The sequence below is a fragment of the Halichoerus grypus genome, chromosome 8, assembly GCF_964656455.1.
Source record: "Halichoerus grypus chromosome 8, mHalGry1.hap1.1, whole genome shotgun sequence".
Lineage (NCBI taxonomy): Eukaryota > Metazoa > Chordata > Mammalia > Carnivora > Phocidae > Halichoerus > Halichoerus grypus.
In genome coordinates, this window is record NC_135719.1 from 93941872 (window position 1) to 93955162 (window position 13291).

Here is a 13291-nt window from a genome sequence, read left to right on the forward strand (position 1 = left end):
CTCTCTTTTTTTCCTTTGTTCATTTTGTTTCTTAAATTCCACATATGAGTGAAATCATATTGTATTTGTTTTTCTCTGACTGACTTATGTCACTTAGCATAATACTCTCTAGCTCCAGCCACATTGTTGCAAATGGCCAAGCTTTCATTCTTTTTCATGGCTGAGTAATATTCCACTGTGTGTGTGTGTGTGTGTGTGTGTGTGTGTGTGTGTGTGTGTGTGTGTATGTATACATCTCACCTCTTCTTTATCCATTCATCTATCGATGGACACTTGGGCTGTTTCTGTAAACTGGCTATTGTGGATAATGCTGCAATAAACATAGAGGAGCATATATCTTTTTGAATTAGTGTTTCACATTCTTTGAGTAAATACCCAGTAGTGGAATTACTGGATCATATGGTAATTCTATTTTTAATTTTAAAAAAAATAATCCCTATGCCCACTGTGGGCCTCAAACTCATCACCCTCAGATCAAGAATTACTTGCTATACTGACTGAACCAGTGAGGCACCCCTCTATTTTTAATTTTTTTGTCCACACTTGTTTTCCATAGTGGCTGCATCAGTTTGCATTCCCACCAACAGTGCACGAGGGTTCCTTTTACTTGGGTTGTTCAATGTTAAGTATTTTTTCTTGAGTCAATGGTTAATGTGTATTCTTATAGAAAGCCACCTATTTGATTGAAATGTATAAATTTTATGCGGTGTTTGTAGTCTCTCTAGTCTTCATCTCCATTTCTAATGTTGCATCATTTTCTTTCCTATTTCTAATCATATTTTTGAGAATTTTTTCTTCCCCAAAAATAATTTTTAGAAATGAGTTTAATGTTTTTGTCTTCTCTTGTTTTCAGTTACAAGTGCTTTAGTCTCTAATTGTCAAATTACTATGCTCACCCTAGTATAAAACCATATTTAATTATTTTTAGCAAGGTTTATAATGTAGGATCCCCTAGCTATTAGAAATCATGGCCTGTCAGCCAGAAAAACAAATAAGTTCAACCTACCATCTTTGAACAAAAAAAACTTCTGGATTAATTCAATTTTTGCCCCTCTGAATTTTTGTTACTTCTCTTTTTGTAAATTTTTTGGTTGTTGGCTTCCTGCTTTCTATAGAAGGTTGACATTTCTACTGGGCATTTTTCTAGTTTCTTGCATTGATTTACAATTTAATGAATTTCTTTATTTTTCTTATTTTTAAGTAATATAAGTACTTCATGAATTTTCTTCTATGTAAGAGTTTGATCTTCATAAATTTTTATTTATAGTGTGTTCATTTATTTTCTAAATAATTTCTATTAATTATTCATTTTCATTATCTTTATGAGACATGATTTGTGTGGGAAAGTGTTTTTATTTATTTATTTATTTTAAAAAAGATTTTATTTATTTATTCATGAGAGACAGAGAGAGAGAGAGAGGCAGAGGGAGAAGCAGGCTCCCAAGGAGCAGGGAGCCCGATGCGGAACTCGATCCCAGGACGCTGGGATCAGGACCTGAGCTGAAGGCAGACGCTTAACCATCTGAGCCACCCAGGCGCCCAGGAAAGTGTTTTTAAACACTGTTTTGACTTGGCATTATTTTGTTTTAATTTTATTCTTTATCCTTATTAACATAAGAAAATATATTCTTTAGAATACCAATTTCCCATCCAAGTACTATTGGTATTTGCTTTCCGGTTTTCTATATGTTCCAATATTGTCTATTAATTCAATGGTATTATAAGTTGTAACCATTTTTACATTGTGGCAGCACTAAGCAGAGCATAGGCTTTCCAATCCATCTTGGATTTGAATCTCACTTACTTTCTGGATAATCTTTACTAGTATCTTAGTTTCTTGAAGCCTGAGTTTTTTTTTTTTTTTTATGTAAAATAGGTGTTCTGAGAATTTAGTGAGAGACTATATAGCGTATTGCCTAATGAATAATAAGTGCTCAATTAAGAATAGATATAGCTGTTATATTGTCATATAATTCCATTCTTCTGTGGCATATTTCTTTCATTTGATCTATAAAACACTGTGTGTGTGTGTGTGTATTGGGGGGAGATGCCTGGCTGGCTCAGTTGGAAGAGCATGTGACTCTTGATCTCCGGGTTGTGGGTTCAAGCTCCATGTTGGATGTAGAGATTATTAAAATAAATAAATAAATAAATAAACTTAAAAAAATAAGAATAAAAAATAAAAAACACTGTTGGGGATTTTTCAGCGGTTGTGTTTTACTTATTTCTCCACGTGTTACCAGTAGTTTTTACTTTAGGTGATTAGAAGCTGTTTTATCTTTATTATGAATTTAGCAATGTTTTACCTTTATTATGAATTCTTTTTCTTATCAATTTTAAGTGACCTACTTTGGCTTTTTTAATGCTGGAATTCTACTGTAATATGGCTAGCCCTCTGTTCTTTTCTGTCTGTGTTCAGGAATATTTTCATTTTAATCCTTTGTTGTTTTCTTTGTTTTTGTTTCGTTTCAGATGAACCATATAAGTAGCATATCATTTATTGGTATTATTATTATTATTATTATTAATTATTATTTTGTGCTTCCTATCTTTTAAAAATTTTCTTTCTATTCTGTCTTTTGTTAAACCACCATTATTTTCTTTAGCAATATTATTGTTTTTGCTGTTCTGAGTTACAAGGCCTAATAAATTACTTAAGAACTTGCATGAGTAGTATATGAATACTTTAGTGTAGAAAAAATTCAAATGATACAGCCGTGTATGGCATAAAGAGCACTACCCGCCTTGAATGCTATCCTTTCCCAGTTCTCTTCTCTCTGAAGTTTACTAATATTAAATGTATTGTATGTATCCTTTCGGACATTTTTTTCATTTATGTAATGCAAGTGTATGCAAATTAATATTTTTACATGTGTGGAATCATGTAATCTATATTATTCTGCATCTTGAGTTTTTTGCTTAAAACATACTTCTGTTGATTCTCATTTATTGAATATTTACTATGAGCCAGACACTGTGCCAGGCACTTCACTTGTATTATTTCATTTGGCCCTCCTATGAACCCAGAGAGGTACTAATTATGTCCCCAATCAAAAAAAGTCCCCTTCTCCCCATTTGTTCTGTTACCCTTTTCCTTACCTCTTCCTGGTGCTAAAAGTCACTAACCCAGTTTAGAAGGGTATATTATATTTATTGCTGCAGATCGAATTATCCCCAAATTTAGCAGTTTAAAACAAACTATTATTATCTCACACAGTTTCTGAGGATCTGGAATCCACAGTTTCTGGCCTAACTAGGAAGTTCTGGCTCAAGATCTCTCATGTGGTTTTAGTTAGGATCTCAGCTGAGGCTGCATCATAAAAAACAAAAAACAAAACAAAGACAAACCTTCCCACAAACCACACTTGCACATATATCTTTGTATACAGATGTGTATTTTTCTATTTGGAATTCCTGATCAAAGTATATGTGTAATTTAAATCTTGAAAGATTGTTGTGTATATTTGCATTTTCTTTTCTTAAGTGTAATCTAAACTTTTCATTTATTTAAGAAGATAATATTTTTTGGGGGGGAAATATGTAACGAGCTAAAAGAAAAAGGTTCATAACATAAAGTATATTAAAGATTGCCTTAGTGTAAGATTGGTGAATATTAATTTGCGTAAGTAGGCACGGCATCCATGAAAATGTGATGCTCATATCTCCTTCAAGAGAATCTGTTGACATAAGCTTGACTGGCAGCCTCCAGCTGTTGTCCTGTAGATCTATCATGGCATTTGCTCTAAGGCCATTTTTCCTCTGGGCTGCTTCTAGCCAGTGACTGAACACAACAGGTTTGCTAGAGGTGACCCATACCTGCTTGATGTGGGATTGGTTCAACAGGCAGTTTTGGCTCAGGAACTTTCCATCTGCCTGGTTGAATCTCAGAACTGCTCTGTGATCTGAAGCTCTTCCTACTTGCTCCTTCCTCTCTTCGCCTTTCACAGGTGTCAGCTGCATCATGGTCTGAAGATTTCCTACTGCTCGCTCTCTTTGTCGCCTCCACTGGTAGCATCTGCTTCTAACTGAATTGACCCAGCTGGGGGGTAATATGAGTAATATGTAATATTACTCAATATACTGTAGTGAGTACAATATTTTCCAGATTCTATGTTTATAAGTAGGGGCATGTATTTTTCTCTCTTTGTATTTAGAAAATGTGAGTATAGGGAATTGAAAGTAGAAAGAAGTTTCTGAACAGAAGTAAGAACTGTAGCAAGACTCAGATTGGTTTGTAACCAGGACTGGTTAAAACTGGTGATGACAGAGTCACCCATTAGAAAGATGGTCCAAAAGTCAGTCAGTGCTGGTGGTTGTTCATACCCAATGACTAGAAGAAAAAGGATCCAAAAAGACTTCTGGCATAAAGAGATGGCCCAGGACACTTTTCATGCATCCTAACTGGAATCAGACCTTTGTTCAAAGAATCTTTTGTTCAAAGGTTCCTTTGAATGGGAAATAGTATGTAGATACAAAGGTCTGTATGCCTTGTGTTTTAAAGGTAAATTTAAAATGTTTATATATATTGTGATAACTGATATTTTTTGTTTTATCCTGACATATAATTTATGTTTTTTATTGACTCTGCCTTTGTTTGTTTCATTTTCTTCTTTTATTCCTTTTCTTAAATTTATCTTTTTTGTTGTTCCTTTTTTTAAAAAAATTCAGTAGTCTAGATATATATTCAGGTTTTATTTTTACTTTTTCAACTATTTTGATAAATTGTGTTTTATTGACCCTATTTTGGAAGTATATATACTATTTCTTATTCTTATGGTGGTTTCCCTGGATAGACATCTTTAACTTATCAAAATCTTGTGTTAATCAGTATCTTTATACTCTTCCAGGACAATACAATGACTTTAAAACCTTTCAATTCCATTTACCCCTTTTGCCTTAATATGTTTTTACTTTGTTATATTCTTAGATCTTTATCTTTTAAAACCCTCAAAACATTATTATCATTTTATACAATATTTCTTATATTTTACCCATATATTTATCCCTCTCTCTTTTTCTTTTCTTTTTTTTTTTTCCCCCTAGCATCTCAGAACTTTGTCTGGAATCATTTTACCTTTTGCCTGAAATATATCTTTAGAATTTGCTTTAAGGGAAGTAGGAAGTCTGCAATTAATGAAAATATTGGTTTTTCTGTTTCGAATGTCTTTATATTAGCTCATTCTTGAGAGAGATTATACCTGGGTATGATGTATATTGCAGATATTTTCTTTTAGCACACTAATGGTGTTCTAATATTCTCCAGCATCCACTGTTGCTATTGGGAAGTAAGTCTTAAATGTGAATTTTTTTGAGGATAACAGATTCCTTGCTTCCTCCCAAACTGGCTACTTTTAAGTTTTTCTCTTTTCTTCCCTATTTTCATTATGATGTGGCTAGCTGCAGATTTTTTTAAAATTTATGCTTTGGAATTATTGGGATTTTTGAATATGTGACTTGATGTCTTTCATCAACTATGGAGAATTTTTAATCTTTATCTTTTCAAATGTTGCCTCTGTTCATTCTCTTTCATTTTCTGGGACTTTAATCATAGATATTAGCTACCTTTTTCCTCTTGATGATGGATTCTGGATAATTTCCCTTCTGATCTGTCTTATAGTACAAGTTTATAAATTCTTTCTTCAGTTGTGTCTAAGATACTGTTAACCTTGTTTATTGTATTTTTAAATTTGCTTTTGTGTTTTTCTTTTTAGAATATTTATTTTTTTTCTCCAAATCTATTTTGTTTTGGTGTTTTATTTCTTTATGTGTCTGTCTTTAAATGTTTATTATTGTATTTAAAACATTATTTTTAGGAAACCTTTGAGACCAAGAATGACAGTTTCTTTCTCCAGAGAAATTTTTTGTCAAATTTTTTAGTACTCAGAAACAGTCTTAGTCTAAGGTTGAGGCTTGAGTTTCTTTGACCACCCTTGTGATGGAACGGAGGCTGAAAGTCTACACAAAGGCTGATTTACTTCCCCTCACTCTTTTTTTCTTTTTTAAAGAGGTTTAAAAAAAAATTTTTTTTTAAAGCAGGCTCCACACCCAACATGGGACTTGAACTCAGGACTTGATCTCTTGAGATCAAGAGTCACATGGTCTACTGACTAAGCCAGCCAGGCACCCCTACATCTATTCATCTTAATCTGATGGTGTAGCATCCTGTAGCCTTGGATACTTGCATATTTTGTATATGTATAATATTATACAGTATATTACATATATGTAAATATATATAAATAAATCAGTCTCCATGCCATGGGTAAGTTTTGGGCTTCAATTTCTATCACCGTTGCCCCAAGAAGTTGTCAGTCTGCAGCTCAGACTTGCAGCTGCTTTGGCAAACATCATGAGAACAAAAGCATCTTGAATACTGGGCTTACTTTTCCAGGTTCTTGCCTTTTCTTAGATTTTGGCTCAGTATCTCTTCATCATCATGTTGGCTTTTTGATGCTTTGAAGATTGCAGTTTTTGTATTATAAGTAGCTTTCTTAGTTTTCCTTAGTAGAATTACCTAGCCTGCCATAATTAGAAGCAGAGTCATAATTGACTTTTAAAGTAGCAAAACTGGTTCCATTTCTATCTGCATCCCAGCTTTTATTGGGTGCATACCAGTTTTAGCAATATCTCTGGAGTAGAGCAGGAGGATTTTTACATCAGATATCGTATAAGCAATGGTTGCTCTCTCAAGACACATTAGTTTGGTCACTATCTTGGCAGGTTCCAAGATAAGGTTCCATATGAACCATGTTCTCTTTTAAAAAAGCAACCACTGGGGCACCTGGGTGGCTCAGTTGGTTAAGCATTTGACTCTTGATTTCAGCTCAGGTCATGATCTCAGGGTTGTGAGATTGAGACCCATGTTGGGCTCTGCCCTGGGCATGAAGCCTGCTTGAGATTCTCTCTCCCTCTCTCTCTGCCCCTCCCCATCTCTCTCTCTCTCTAAAAAAAAGGAAAAAGAAAATAAAAGAAAAAAAAGCAACCATTGATAATTAGCAAGTTTTGCTGTTTTGATATCTGTAAAATACAGTATTAAGGCTTTTGTCCTTGTTATTGTTAAAAGCATTTCCTTAAATATACAATAGCTGCTATTCCGTCATATTTGAATATTTTGTGTAAACATATGACAAAATCGTTCCATAGTCTCTTGCGTATCACGTAGTTTATCTCTGAAGAGCAACAGTGACCAATTATCCTTCTGCTATGTTTAGTAATTCTCTTACCTTACACTGTGCTGTAGCTGCATTATAAAAATACAATAGAAGATGAATAAAAATCAATGCTGGTGATTCCTAAATTACCCATAGCCTTTTCCATATCTGTTCCATTCTCAGTGATAATTTCATGGTATTTTTAAAAGCTAATTTTCTAGGGCGCCTGGGTGGCTCAGTTGGTTAAGCGACTGCCTTCGGCACAGGTCATGATCCTGGAGTCCCGGGATCGAGTCCCGCATCACGCTTCCCGCTCAGCGGGGAGTCTGCTTCTCCCTCTGACCCTCCTCCCTCTCATGCTCTTTGTCTCTCATTCTCTCTCTCTCAAATAAATAAATAAAATCTTTAAAAAAAAAAAGCTAATTTTCTATTGAATATTTTTTTAATTTGAAATTTTAGTTGTTTGAGACCTAAACATTTAAGCAAAGTAGCAGCATGATTTAATTCATCATAAATACACCAAGATGTCAAACTTAGATCTTCTCGTTGTTTTTCTATATCCAAATCGCTGATTATAAGATAGAAGAATAACACATTTAATAATAATTGTAATGATTGCAGCAGTTCATCCTTACAACAATAAATACACATATATAACTTAATTGATGGAGTTTGAATTATAAGGCATTTAAAGAGAATTTCAGTCCAATAAAAATTTAGAATGCTTACCTGTATTTGACAGTGAATAGTCCTATATTGACAATAAATCCAAATAAGTCTTATACATAATTCTGATATTTGTATACTAAATCGATTCAATGCTAACTATGAGATCACAGTATCATTGATTGCTTGTAAGATTAGTGATGCCAGAAATAAGGTAGAAGTATCTATTTGGCTAACGGTCAACACGGAAGCCAAATTGTGGGTTTGGCTCAAATACTAAGGCTATAGCTGGGCTTTTGATGTGTCTGGTAAATGTTGTCTATACTTCTACCTTTTCTATACATTTTTCTTTTGGTAATAATGTGTACTATGAACTAACAGTGATCATAAGCTTTTTAAAGTATAATTTAAAACTGTTATCTTTTTATTACAGAGTATTCAAGCAAGCAAAATTTTAACTGAGAGATTTTCAGCTGAAAGCAAGGAAAGTGTCATTATTTTAAATCAGCATAGCAGAAGTACTAGGGTATGTACAATTTTTATTCTAAATTGTGGGTTGGTTGCTTTATCTGCCTATAGCTCAGATATATTATTTCTAGTAGTTCTGGAAATTATTTCTTGGTGCTTCCTCAGTCAGGGAAATGCCTCAGAACATTCACTTCTGGTGTCTTTGCTGAGGACACATTTCCTCTTTTTCAAATATGTTGCCTTTGTGACACTTAGAAGATGTTACTTACTAATTAATAGCAGAATATCTGATTTTCCTAAAATTTTGAAAATTTCTGGTCTTGCACTCATTTATCACTTCTTGCCTAGGTCTTAAATGATTAAAGAAACATGTTTGTGAATGTTTGGGCCAAATGGGGGATTGGTTATGGCCATGAAACAGTAAAACTAAATTCTCTAAACAGTGATTAGACTCAGGCTCATGACTTTGTTATCATTGTAGTGTATCCAAGTAAGCTAATTAAATAATAAACATAATTGGAGAGAAAAGAGATAGTGATTGAGAGAAGTTGAGAGAAGAAGAAAAGTTGGAAGTATACATAACTGGTTTAATAGATGTCCTGAACTTTATGGGGGACAAATAAAAAACAGTTTTATTTTTCTCCCATTAGTGCCTTCAGGCCTCTGCTCCCCTTGATGGTATCTTGGGATGCTGAATGGCACATAGTACAAAGTCTTAGGGCAGTGGGACAAATCAAATCCTATTCTAGTTAGTTAACTAGGTTAAAGATATGTCTATACCCCCTCCTTTATCCCCCATACAGTTTAATACCTTTTTTTTTTTTTTTGGAGGGGATAATGTTTCTAATTAATACAGATCACTTTTTTTTCTCTTTCCTTTATAGCACTTACTAAATATTTGTCCTTATGTGTGTTTGATCTTTTTATGCCTCACCAGACTGGGGTCACAGCATTCTTCATCACTGTTTTATCCATATCACCTAGAGTAGTAGCCATCACATAAAAAATAGCTGAACCAATGAATGTCCCTTTCTAGTTTGGAATGCCATGTACACTTTCTGGACTATTGTAGTAGCACTACTTACACCTACCTGTCACATATTCCCATTTTTAGTAGCTGCTTCTTCCAACCCATCCTCCTACTGCCTCCTGCTGTATTCTTAAAACACAGGCATACTTATGTCACTCATTTCTCAAACTGTAACTCCACCTACCAAATAAAGTCAAAGTGCTTCATTGAACTTCATAACCTGGCCTCAACTATACTTTCTATCTTATCTCCCATTATACTTCTGCTTTTGTGTCGCCCCCACATACCCTGTACTCCACCTGCACCCAAGTCCTTGGGGACTAAAACCCCCTGCATTTTGACATTTCTCTGGGCTTGTTTAGGCTGTTCCGTTGGCCTGGAATATTCTCAGCTCTATCTCAGTCTACGGAAATGTTGCTACCTTTCACAGGCCCGCCCTGTGTCACCTCTTCCAACCAGTCTATCCAGGTGCCATCCCATTGAGAACTGACCTCTCCCTACCCTATGTTCTCTTCACGCTGCATCCATTTGTGCCCTCTTTAGTCAGTGCCACAGCTGCTTTGGATTACAGTTACTTCTTTTCTTTCTGTTTCCACCGTTATATTGGTTGAGGATATGGAACATGTCAATTTTTTCTGTACTTTCTACACTATTTAGTATAGTAGTATTTCCCAGCTCTTTCAGTATAATAGCTCACATCGTAAGTGATGGTATTTGTATGGTCCGGTGGAGTAAAATGTTGAGGTTGCTTATAATTAGAGGTGACTGTTCAGAGGACAGTAGCTGCTTCAGGTCCCACTTGTGCAGCCTCTGTGCTAAGGGGACTCATGGGTCAGGATATTTATGGCACATTTATACATATGTGCCACTTGCACCAACCAGAACATTTTGTTAAGTGTTTGTTGTATCAAGTTGAATTTTAAAATTTAAGATAGTTTCTATTATTATACAGTTTTCTAAATTAATTGATGGATTTTCAGTAAATCCATCCAATAAGAATGTGTATTTTAATTAGCATTTCATTAAATTTACCTAAGCATTTCATTAATTTACCTAAGCAGCTATCAGTCAATTGTCATATGATATTTTACTTTACCAAATAGTATCTATAGTCAGTGCATATTTATCATTTGATTATTTCAGTTTTTTTTCCTAAGAAAATCTGCATCATTTGAAAATATCCAAAAATGTTTCAGCACATCATCTCCACAATTAAAGGTATGATAATTTTTTAGGTTTTATTATTCAAAGGAAATGTTTATATTTTTAGTAATAATCACTATTGATGCTTATTTTGTTTGCTTTCCTGAAATAATGTAGTCAGTTGATTCATTCAGAACTGATTAAAAGTTTGGATTCAAGTGTGTATTTGGTAGCTACTGTAAAATTGGTTGGTCGTGCCAATTTAAGATTTTCAACAGCTCTTGGGAGTATCTCATGTTCATAGTTTGACTTTACCTGGTATATTATAAGTCAAGTCATTATAATACTGACCTACATTTGTATTGGGCTCCCAATTTCAAAGCATTTTCATGGACACTATTCCAGTCTGGCCTTGAGCTTCACAACATTCCGAGAGAAGGAAGGAGAGCAGATATTATCTTTGTTTTATGTGTGAAAAAGCAAAGGTCAGAAAGTAATAAATGGCAGAGCTAGACCTTCGACCCACACCCCCTCTTACTAAATGCAATGTACTTTCCTCTGCACCAATAATCCATAGGCTTTTTGGAACAGCTGGTTCTTACCTCCATGGCATTGACATCTAGCTTCCAGCTTTTGTTTTCTCCCTGAAATCTTACAAATCTTTCCTGATTCTTTGTTACTTGCTTGTAACTTGCTTTTAACCTGCTTCATGTTAGCCTGTTTCCTATGTCATTTCTGAGATTCTCTTTTCTTACCGGCCTTTTGATTCCTCTGTTTTATATCCCTGTACAATCACACTATCCTTAAGATTCTTTATTGGCCCATAAGTGACATATAGCATTATATTAGTTTCAAGTGTAAAACATGATTCAATATTTGTACGTATTGCAATATGATCACCACAATAAGTCTAGTTAACATCCGTCACCACACACAATTACACATTTTTTTTTCTTGTGATGAGAATATTTAAGATCTACTTTCTTGGCAAGTTTCAAATACACAATACAGTATTTTAAGTATAGTCACTATGGTGTATTATATCCCCAGGACTTACTTATTTTATAATTGAATTTTGTACCTTTTGACTATTATTACCCATTTCATCCATCACCCACTCCTTGCCTCTGGCAACCACCAATCTATTTTCTGTATCTATGTGTTGTTGTTGTTGTTGTTGTTGTTGTTGTTAAAATGCCACATATAAGTGAGATCATGTAGTAATTGTCTTTCACTGTCTGACTTATTTAACTTATTTATTTTACTTAGCATGATGTCCTCAGGGTCCATCCATGTTATTGCAAATGGCAGAATTTCCTTTTTTTTAAAATGGCCGAATAATATTCCATTGTGCATATATATATACACACACACACACACACATATATATATATATATATATATATATATATAACATTTTCTTTATCCATTCATCCATTGATGAGCACTTAGGTTGTTTCTATATCTTAGCTATTGTGACTAATGCTGTAAGGAATAAGGGAGTGAAGATATCTCTTCAAAATCCTGATTTCATTTCCTTTGGGTATATTCCCAGAAGTGGGATTAGATCTAGGGTAGTTCTATTTTTAATTCTTTGAAGCTCCATACTTTTTTCTGTAGTGGCTGCACCAATTTACATTTCCATCAATAGTGCACAAGGTTCCCTTTTCCCCATAGCTTTGCCAACACTGGATATCTCTTGTCTTTTTTATAATAGCCATTCTACCTCTTTATTTTTTGTGTATCTGTCATAGGTTTTGGGTTTGTGGTTACCTATAGGTTCATATATAACACCCAAAGTAAATAGCAGTGTATACAAATTTGATGGCCTTTTAAGTTCAAGGACATTCTGAAAAACAAACAAAAAACAGAAAAAGAAAAATAACTTCTTTCTTTTCCCCTTTTACTCCCACCTCCACATTTTATGCATACGTTGCCATATTTTACATCTTTTTATTCATAATTTTCCTGTGTCTAATTCTGGCCATTTCTGTTCCACTTAAAGAAGTCCCTTTAGCATTTCTCGCAAGGATGGTTTAGTGGTGATAAAGTCCTTTATCTTTCATTTGTCTAGGAAACTCTTTATCTTTCCTTTAAATCTGAATGATAACTTTGTGGGGGTAGAGTATTCTTGGTTATAGGTTTTTTCCTTTCAGCACTTTGAATGTATTATGCCACTTTCTTCAGGCCTGCAAAGTTTCTGCTGAAAAATCAGGTGATAGCCATATAGGTTTTCTCCTGTTGGTAACTTTTTGTTTCTGTCTTGCTGCTTTTAAGATTCTCTTTTTATCTTTAATCTTTGACGTTTTAATTATTATATGCTGTGGCATGGGCCTCTTTGGGTTCATCTTGTTTGGAATTCTCTGTGCCTCTTGGACTTGGATGTCTATTTCCCTCCCTAGGTTAGGGGAGTTTTCAGTTATTATTTCTTCAAATAAGTTTCCTACACCTTTCTCTCTCTTCTTCTTCTTCTGGGACCCCTATCATGTGAATGTTTGTTTCCTTGAGGTTGCCCAAGAGATCTCTTAATCTATCCTCATTTTTAAAAATTCTATTCTCTTTTTGCTTTTCATCTTGAATGCTTTCCATTACCCTGTCTTCCAGATCACTGATACATTCTTCTGCATCCTCTAATCTACTGTTGATTCCCTCTACTATGTTTTTTATTTCCATTATTGTATTCTTCAACTCTAATTGGTTCTTTTTTTATATTTTCTATCTCTTTATTGAATATTTCATTGAGTTCTTCCACTCTTTTGTCCAGCCCAGTGAGTACTTAAGGTTCATTACTTTAAATTCTTTATCAGGCATATTGCTTATCTCTGTTTCATTT

The 13291-nt window shown here is 34.2% G+C and overlaps 1 protein-coding gene across 1 annotated transcript in view; it reads left to right on the top strand.

Annotated features, from left to right (window-relative positions):
- TTC6 (tetratricopeptide repeat domain 6) overlaps positions 1 to 13291 on the top strand; it is a 188794-nt gene that overhangs the window by 102723 nt on the left and 72780 nt on the right. Inside the window, exons 8-9 of the mRNA XM_078078737.1 lie at positions 8251 to 8343; positions 10459 to 10533. Of these exons, the coding sequence (XP_077934863.1) occupies positions 8251 to 8343; positions 10459 to 10533 (168 nt within the window). The remainder of the gene's footprint in view (positions 1 to 8250; positions 8344 to 10458; positions 10534 to 13291) is intronic.